We start from the raw sequence: 10,131 nt of genomic DNA, 5'->3' as shown, positions 1-10,131 counted from the left end.
ATGTGGAAAAAGTCAAGGGGCCTGAATACTTCCGAAGGCATTGTATTTGCACCCTCTGAACTAACCCTACAAAAAAAGACTAAAATCCAATTTATGCTTTATCCAAAAATTTGGTCTCAGCCTCCAGAGGCCAAATGGAGCTCCGTACTGCACCGCCAAGCACCTCCCAAATGTTGTACCAATGCGGACAGCTCTGTATAGCTTCTCATTGACATGATTGGTCAATGCGGCAACTTCAGGAGAGTAATGGCACAATCAGTGAAAGCCAGCAGGAGAGGGAGGAGAATGGTTGGGTCAGGTTAAAACCTCTTCCGGATTGGACCCCTCATCTCAATTTCCACCTAAAATTACCCAAATCTAACTGCCTGTAGCTCAGGACCTTAAGCAAGGTTATGCATATTCTATACTATTTGAAAGGAACACTGAAGTTTGTGGAGATGTGAAATTAATGTAGGAGAATATAACACAGCTGGTAAAAGATAAAAACAAAAAAATACATGTTTACAATTTTTATTTGATAATCTTTGAAATGCAAAAGGACATACATTGATATAGGACGCTGGGGGTCAGTTATTTGTTGTCCACAACAGGGCAACAGTACATGTGCAAAGTCAGACTGATAACGTCAAGAATGAGCGAGTTAAATGACATTTAGTATGAAGTCACCCAGGTGTCCCACACCAGTTGCCCAAATGGCCAAATTGATTTTTTCAAGAAAATAACTACATAGAAGATACAAAAATGCTACGCTAATAAAAAATACAAGTCTACACACTCCCAGGAATGTCATAAATGATGGATCATTAGCTTCCCTACATAAAAGGTACTAACGGGAAATGTGACAAGAATGCTGATCCAATATCTCCAAACACAGAAGTGAAACATTTAAGGGCCAAGTTAGCAGCCCACAGTGATCAAATGTCACTGTTGAACAACACCACAAACCACACAAAGTTAAAAAATAAAAAATAAAAAAACAATTTGAACACTTTAGAATGACAGTATTTGGAAGACCCTCAGTCCTCTACACAATATCGTGCTGCTGATGCCAAGTCCCAAAGCAGTCTCTTTCTGCTGTAAAGCAGAGGCAAACCGAACAAGTCGTGCAGGTGATGGGGGACTTCATGTGACAAAGAACACAAAGACGCCTCCATGCTGTGGCCTTTTTGCCCCGAGGCACATTCATGCCTGCAGTTATGAATTCGGGCATGTGAACAAAACTGGTGGCAGGAGCAGAAGGGACAGAGGTAGAGGGGTCAGAAAGTGCTGCAGTGGACTTTGTGCCGTAGCCAGCAAGCTCCTGGATGAGCAGCTTTCTGAAGGCTAGCTGTGTCATGGAGGTCTGTCCAGAGCTCTTAGCCATTTCCTTCTGGAGGACGAATGCATTCACCACAGCAATGTCTATGAAATGATAGAACAATGTTCTGTACCATTTCGTTGTCTTGTGGAGAACATTGTAGTCGCCTATCAGAGCGTCTGACAGGTCCACACCTCCCATGCTCTTGTTGTAATCCTTCACAGCAGCAGGAATGGGAACATTTTTAGTGGTCTGTTCCCCATTAGCGTCCTTCACACGCCTGACTACGTGATCGCCACTGAAGGATTTGTGGATACTGGAGCACATGACCACCTCTCTGGTATCCATCCACTTCACAAAGAGCAGGTCATCTTTACGAATCCATCGCATGGTACCCCTATCAGCCCGCTTTGGCATGTCGTTTACTTTTGTTTTGGGAAAACCCACTCTGTTGGGACGAATGGTGCCACAACCCCACACATTCAGCTTCCTCAGGTCTGTGAACAGGGTAGGGCTTGTGTAGAAGTTGTCCACAAACAGTTTGTAGCCCGTCCCCAGCAGTTGAAAATCGAATAATTCCATAACGGAATCATAACTAAGTCCCTTACCGGTGGCTGAGATGGATTTCCCCTCGTAAACAAAAAAATTCCAAGTGTAGGCACACACAGAATCGTCCAAAACAAACAGTTTGTACCCCCATTTTGTCGGCTTGTTACTCATATATTGTTTGTAGCCAATTCTAGCCTTTGAGGATACCATCCTCTCATCTATGGACAGGTTCTGGTTGGGCTGAAAATGGGTCTTGCAAGCCTCAACCATGCTGGGGTAGAGAGGTTTGATTTTGCAGAGCCTATCAAAGCTTGCTGTGCCTCTCTTCTTGTCATTGTCGTCATCAACTTGTGGGTCACTGATATGAAGCGCCTGCGAGATAGTCAGAAACTTTTTAGAAGGCATGACAGTGGAGGGGAAAGGCAGTTGGTAGAGTGTTGACGTTCTCCAGTAGTCCTTGAGGTTTTTACACTTCACAAACCCCATGTAAATAACCAGTGAGATGTAACAGTACAGGTCTTGGATGGAAATGGGCTTCCATGCCTCTTTCTTATCTGCTTGTGTCTTAGCCCCATACTTGTTGGTGTTAGAAACCAGCGAATCAAGAACTGACAAGGAGAAAAACATCTGGAAAAGATGAAGGGGGCTGTACTTTACAGTCTTGTCCAGCTGAGGTCCTGGCTGCCTTTTCGGTCTAAATGTTGGTGGAAGTGGCTCCACATCATCTTCTAGCACAGTGTGCCAACGGTCCTCTGCCTCAGTGGTAGTTGTCGCTGGTTCACTGGCCCTCCTCCGCTTCTGGGCTGACCTCTTCACACCTCTAGATGGCCGGGCGGGGGAAGGTGTGGAGCAGGAGACAGCAGGGGTCCGGCTGGATGAACCAGCTTCAGTGTCTGAATTAGTGGGGGATGGACACCTTGACATTGTGGGTTCCCATTGTTCATCCGAGTCCCTGGCACTGTGTAAGAAAAAACAATCAGTAAGAATACTTCTACAGATGAGCCCTGTATCGACACGTAAAATAAACAGATGTCTATTATATAGAGTAGAGGGAACATAATCACGACGGTGAAGTGTGTGTTTATCAATGGTGAATAAGGCTGGTCAGGGGAGAACGGCTCATAGTGGTGGCCGGGGTGAGGTGAGTGGAATGGTATCAAGCAACATGGTCTGTTTGGTGCTGTTCCATTCTACTCCATTCCGGCCATTGTTGTGGGCAGCCCTCCCCTCAACAGCCTCCAATGGCTATTTATATAACAATGGAATGGAGTGAATGGAACAGCACCAAACAGATCATGTTGCTTGATGATGTGGAACCTCGGGGCGATAAGGTAAGGTAACCCTAGTGGTTAGAGCGTTGGGCCACTAACCCAAAGGTTGGTGGATCGAGTCCCAGAGCTGACAAGGTAAAAATATGTCATTCTGCCCCTGAACAAGGCAGTTAACTTCTCTTGGGTAGGGGGCAGCATTCGGAATTTTGGATGAAAAGCATGCCCAAATTAAACTGCATGCTACTCATCCCCAGACGATAAGATATGATTATGATATATTTGGATAGAAAACACTGAAGTTTCTAAAACTGTTTGAAACATGTCTGAGTATAACAGAACTTATTTAGCAGGCGAAACCCTGAGGACAAAGCATTCAGATTTTCTTTTTGAGGTCACTCTCTTTTCAATGAATTTTCATTGGGAAACCAGATTTCGAAGGGACATTCTTGCAGTTCCTACCGCTTCCACTGGAAGTCTTTAGAAATTGGTTGAGGTTATTCCTTTGTGTAATGAAGTACGGCCATCTTGAAGGAGGGTCACTCGAAGTGTCCTGTTTGTTAGAAGCGCGTGACCAGAAAGCTAGCTACAGTTGGTTTTAATCCTGTATTTAACACAGATCATCCCATCTTCAATTTTATCGATTATTTACGTAAAAAAATACCAAAATATGTATTACAAAGGTAGTTTGACATTTTTTGCCAAAGTTTACAGGTAACCTTAGATATTTTGTAGTCACGTTTCACAAATTGGAACCGGTGTTTTTCTGGATCAAATGCGCCAAATAAATGGACATTTTGGATATACATCGACGGAATTAATCGAAAAAAATGACAATTTGTGATGTTTATGGGACATATTGGAGTGCCAACAACAGAAGCTCGTCAAAGTTAAAGCATGAATTACATTTTTATTTCTGCATCTTGTGTCGCGCCTGCAGGGTTGAAATATGCTTCTCTCTCTTTGTTTACTATGGTGCTATCCTCAGATAATAGCATTGTTTGCTTTCACCAAAAAGCCTATTTGAATTCTGACATGTTGGCTGGATTCACAACCAGTGTAGCTTTAATTTGGTCTCTTTCATATGTGATTTAATAAAAGTTAGATTTTTATAGTAATTCATTTGAATTTGGCGCCCTGCATTTTCTCTGGCTTTTGGCCAAGTGAGACAGTAGCGTCCCGCCTAAACTCAGATTTTTCTATATAAATATGAACTTTACCGAACAAAACATACATGTATTGTGTAACATGAAGTCCTAGGAGTGTCATCTGATGAAGATCATCAAAGGTTAGTGATTCATTTTACCTCTTTCTGCTTTTTGTTACTCCTCTCTTTGGCTGGAAAAATGGCTGTATTTTTCTGTGACTTGGCTCTAACCTAACATAATCGTTTTGTGTGCTTTCGTCGTAAAAGCTTTTTGAAATCGGACACTTTGGCTGGATTTACAACAGGTGTATCTTTAAAATAGTGTGAAATACTTGTATGTTTGAGGAATTTAAATTATGGGATTTCTGTTTTGAATTTGGCACCTGGCAGTTTCACAGGCTGTTGACGAGGTGGGACGCTACCGTCCCACATACCCTAGTGAGGTTAACAAGAAATTTGTGGAGTGGTTGAAAAACGAGTTATAATGACTCCAACCTAAGTTTATGTAAACTTCGACTGTGTGTATAAATAAATATAAATAAATAAAAAAGATCAAAATGAATATGCGACCATTTAAACAACTGCATTAGCATGGGAAGCAAAAACCTATTTTACTTACTGGTCTAAAAGTGGATCTTTTCCTTCCAAAAACATTTCTTCCGCGCTGGAATCATAACTGTGGTCACTCACAGAGTCCTCATCCATTCCTTCTGTGTCACTCTCCTGGTCAAATTCTGCAATAATATCATCAAAATGTTTATACTTGGACTGAGATTTAGCTTTTCCACTCTTAGTAGCCATGTTTAACTTTTTCAGATTTGAGAAGTTTGTAGAAGAGAAGGAACTGCTGTGAAACGTAAACTACAGTGCGTCCTGTTTCCTTTCACCAGAGAATGAACTCTGTTGTGCACAGCTCTAGCATGATGGCTGTTTGTCCTACAAACGGCATTCACATACTGCTGGAAAGCCCAGCTCATTGGCTATCTAGCTAGGTTTCAAAACGATAGGTGGTCATTGGACCAAGACCCTTCATGGGCTAATTCAGGTGTTGTATAGCCAATACATCATGTAGAATGATGAAACAAGTTTGGTTGCCTTCTAGAGTGTCTGAAGATTGCACAGAAACCGAACTTGACCATGTTAAACAATTTTAGATTTCTAACAAAATTAGATTTCATAAAATTGTTTTGTTGCAAGTTGAGTAAGAATTCATGCAGAATGCTGTTTACAACATGGATGGTGTTAGGATATACAATACCATTCAAGAGTTCGGGGTCACTTAGAAATGTCCTTGTTTTTGAAAGAATAGCCTTTTTCTGTCCATTTAAACTAACATCAAATTGATCAGAAATACAGTGTAAACATTGTTAATGTTGTAAATGACTGTTGTAGCTGGAAATCGCAGATTGTTTTATGGAATATCTACATAGGTGTACAGAGGCCCATTATCAGCAACCATCACTCCTGTGTTCCAATGGCACGTTGTGTTACCTAATCCAAGTTTATCATTTTAAAAGGCTAATTGATCCATTTTGAGCCTGTAATCAAACCCACAAATGCTGATGCTCCAGACACTCAACTGGTCTAAAGAAGGCCAGTTTTATTGCTTCTTTAAATCAGCATAACAGTTTTCAGCTGTGCTAACATAATTGCAAAGGGGTTTTCTAATGATCAATTAGCCTTTTAAAATTATAAACTTGTATTAGGTAATACAAAGTGCCATTGGAACACAGGAGTGATGGTTGCTGATAATGGGCCTCTGTACGCCTATGTAGACATTCCATAAAACAATCTGCGATTTCCAGCTACAACAGTCATTTACAACATTAACAATGTTTACACTGTATTTCTGATCAATTTGATGTTATTTTATTGGACATAAAATGTGCCTTTCTTTAAAAAACAAGGACATTTCTAATTGACCCCAAACTTTTCAACGGTAGTGTATATATAGAAATACACATTTAAAATGTGCACCAATTGATTGGTGGAAAGAACAGGTGACTAAGTCAAACAAGATTTCTATTAGTCTGTGACGGCCCTACTAGTAAAAGATACCAGTCCATCTTCATGTCAACTAACAGAACTCTGCTGGTTGTCCTGGTAACAGATACCAGTCCATCTTCATGTCAACTAACAGAACTCTGCTGGTTGTCCTGGTAACAGATACCAGTGGGAAGATCTATTGTATTTGTTCAAACTGAACTACAGCACTTACTTTGATGTGTCAAATCTGATCCTTTCTTCTCTTCTCCTCCTCTCACAGTTCCACTCAGCCCCGTTGTTTTCCTGCAGTCCACCAGCTGCACAGACAACCTCTTCATACCCAGCAGTGAGGCGCTACCAGGAGAGGCACGACATGGGGACTCCGGAAGGGTGGAAGGGCTAGCATTGTCCTGGTAACCATAAAGAGGGGACAGACACATATAATTATGGATGCTGATGTCACTGTTGTCATAAAGTGCTTTACAGAAACCCAGCCCAGACCCCGATAGAGCAAGCTGTATAATAGACCAAACCAAGCTGTACCATCTGGTGTTCTGATCTGGAGAGACTCTTCTCTTCCTCGTCAATATCAGGATGTTGTTGATGCTCCCCAGAGGATCCAGGATAGTCATGTCTCTCTCCTGTGTGAATGAGAACATCAAACAGACGGTAAACTTATGACCATCTATTGCAATTACAGTGTTACAAGAGGCTTGAATATATGTCTAAAAAGGGCCTAAATTAGCCACTTGAATTATGCTTTTTCTTTTTTTTGTGATCAGTGGTATAAAGTACCTAAGTAAAAAATACTTTAAAGTACGATTTAAGTTTTTCAGGGAATCTGTACTTTACTATTTTTGACTAATTTGACTTTTACTTCACTATATTCCTAAAGAAAATGATGTACTTTTTACTCCATACATTTTCCCAGACACCCAAAAGTACTCATTACATTTTGAAGGCTTAGCTGGACAGGAAAATGGTCCAATTCACTCACTAATCAAGAGAACATCCCTGGTAATCATCACTGCCTCTGATCTGGCGGACTCACTAAACACACGTTTCAATTGTAGATTGTAGGAGAGTTGGAGTGTGTCCCTGGCTATCCGTAAATGTAAAAAAAAAAAATGTTAAATGGCACCATCTGGTTTGCTTAATAAGGAATTTGAAATTAGTTATATACTTTTACTTTTGATACTAAAGTATATTTTAGACTTTTACTCAGGAAGTATTTTACTAGGTGACTCACTTTTACTTGAGTAATTATCTATTCAGGTATCTGTACTTTTACTCAAGTATGACAATTGCGTACTTTTCCCACCATTGTGGTGCAAATGTTAAAGGGCCGTTCCACAAAATGGATGCATTTTGCGTCCCTTTGATATTTTATGTAGAAATGATGCACTGTATATTATATTTAAAAGCCTGTTATATTAGAATTAGTGCACTTTAATATAGACCATAGAGAATTCAATAAATACAATTTTGAAGTGCACAAAATATATGTACCAATGGCAGATTGCCCCTTAAACAATTCCTACAGTACTGAACAACATATTCAAGTGCAGGTATTCAGTAGAATGCCCCTTAAAAAACACAGTTCAACTACTGCATAGTTTGTGTCCCTGTTTTTAAGACAGTACTCACTGGTGGTAATCGGAACTTCAGTCTCCTTCTCTTTTATTGCGATATCCTCCTCTTTTACTCGAAAAGGTTCATCCTCTTCTTTCAATTTTACGGCATCTTCCTCCTTTTTGATTCTGAAAGCTTCTACCTTTTTTTCCACTTTGACAACCTCTTTCCCATCTTCCTCTTTCACTGTAATATCATCCTCTTGTTTCTCCTTTTTCATTCTTCAAACTTCCTTGCCTCCTTTCACCAGAGTTTCTTTCTCCGTCTAGATTTGTGCGTTTATGCTCCGGGAAATTAGCCTAGTGCGGTATCAATGTAACACATTTGCTAATTTAACAAGCAAATTACGTTTATAAATGAACCAGTAGATAGGTAAACAGAATTATGTTCGAAACACTAAGAGTAATATACACAAGAATGGTATAAAGAGTTTTAGGTTTGCTAGCAAAGCACCGCGTGGTTAAACCAGAAGCCTTTTGTCGCTGTTGAAGAAGCCTCCTGTCCCGTCCACTAGATTATACGTCACGCAAGAAGCATCACCTGAAAAACTCGCCTTCTGCTGACTGGAGTGGGTAACGCAGTTTGGAAACAATAGTTACTACACTTTTGTATTGGAAAGAACGTCATAATAATTTAACAATAAGATGATATATTTTCTCTTACGTCTTACAAATAATACCGTCCTGTATACAGACGTAGAAGCTTAATAGTGTAATAATAATAGCGACCCTGGGTTTATAGTCGCGGAAATCAACCCTGCCGCACGAGCATGCTTTTGCGGCACAGTCGATAGCGCGCCGGACCTCGGGTTAGAAGGTCGAGGGTTCGAGACCTGCTCCCTACTGTTTCATTACAATATGAATATGTAAATGTTGAATAAATACTTATATGATTAGGTAGTGTTTTAATACACATTTGCTCTGTTCATTTTTTACATTCGTTTTTATTTAGATGTGGGTACTATTCCCTTAAAGCTACGCTCTTTAAGATACAAATCATCCTGTAAACCAGGGGTGGGCAACTCCAGTCCTCGGGGCCTGATTATTGTCACACTTTTTCTCCCTCCCTAGCAAACACAGCTGATTAATCAAATTGCATTCTAAACTGAAGATCATGAATTGTTGATTATTGGAGTCAGGTGTGTTAGCTGGGGCAAAACTGTGACACTAATCAGGCCCTCGAGGACTGGAATTTCCCAACCCCGCTGTAAACAATAGAGCAAATGCGTCACATTTAAATAGCACTTGATTATCTGTAGTGCTTTACACTGAGTCTACAAAACATTAAGAACACCTGCTCCTTCCATGACAGAAACTGACTAGGTGAATCCAGGTGAATGATATGATCCCTTATTGATGTCACAAGTTAAATCCACTTCAATCAGTGTAGATGAAGGGGAGGAGTCAGGTTAAATAAGGATTTTTAAGCCTTGAGACAAATGAGACATGGATTGTGTATGTGTATCATTCAGAGGGTGAATGGGGAAGACAAAATATTTAAGTGTCTTTGAACGGGGGATGGTAGTAGGTGCCAGGTGCACCGGTTTGTGTCAAGAACTGCAAAGTTGATGGGTTTTTCCAGCTCAACAGTTTCCCATGTGTAGCAAGATGGTCCACCATCCTAACAGTGCCGTTTAAGATGAGGCAGGACGATTTGTTTATTCATGAGCATGGCCTTATTTCTATTACAGCATATTAGATGACTGCCAATCATATTCCATTAACATTGTTCAATGTAACAGCGATAGGTTTAGGCTACTACTGATACTAACAATTCCCCTATACCTATCATGAGGTTTCTACAACCTAGCCTATGAATTAAAGTTTACAACGTAGGTGCACACTGGTCGAGAGAAAAATTTGAGGTGATAGACAGTGACATATTCAATACCACCTTGCACACTCTTGCATTTATCTAGCTGATCTAGGGTGTAGTCATTAGTCCAACACTTGCAAACAAGAGTTTCTATTGGACAAATTCAGGTATGTTTATCCCCGTTTTGTTCTGTTTAAGAAACGTTTTTCAACAACAATCGGCGGAATGTGTGATCTAACTTGAACTTTAAGTAGCCTATATTTGATGTGATATATTCCTTTCGAGACAGGATTGTGTCACGGCACAGATCTGGGGAAATGGACCAAAACATTTCTGCCACATTGAAAGTCCCAAAGAAGACAGTGGCCTCCATCATTCTTAAATGGAAGAAGATTGGAACCACCCTTCCTAGTGCTGGCGGCTCAGCCAAACTGAGC

The 10,131-nt window shown here is 40.6% G+C and overlaps 1 protein-coding gene across 1 annotated transcript; it reads right to left on the bottom strand.

Moving 5' to 3' along the window:
- Positions 1-494: 494 nt before the first annotated feature.
- On the bottom strand, positions 495-8,795 carry LOC129848977 (piggyBac transposable element-derived protein 4-like). The gene is made up of 5 exons (XM_055916059.1): positions 7,895-8,795; positions 6,791-6,888; positions 6,480-6,657; positions 4,881-4,995; positions 495-2,804 (listed from the first exon to the last, which is right to left on the bottom strand). The coding sequence occupies exons 1-5, from the start codon at positions 8,097-8,099 to the stop codon at positions 1,025-1,027; spliced, it is 2,376 nt and encodes a 791-aa protein (XP_055772034.1). The 5' UTR covers positions 8,100-8,795; the 3' UTR covers positions 495-1,024.
- Between the last annotated feature and the right edge of the window lie 1,336 nt (positions 8,796-10,131).

This window comes from Salvelinus fontinalis, unplaced genomic scaffold, assembly GCF_029448725.1.
Source record: "Salvelinus fontinalis isolate EN_2023a unplaced genomic scaffold, ASM2944872v1 scaffold_1310, whole genome shotgun sequence".
Classification (NCBI taxonomy): Eukaryota; Metazoa; Chordata; class Actinopteri; order Salmoniformes; family Salmonidae; genus Salvelinus; species Salvelinus fontinalis.
The sequence above is the reverse complement of the archived record's forward strand: the minus strand, read 5'-3'. Positions and strand labels throughout refer to the sequence as shown.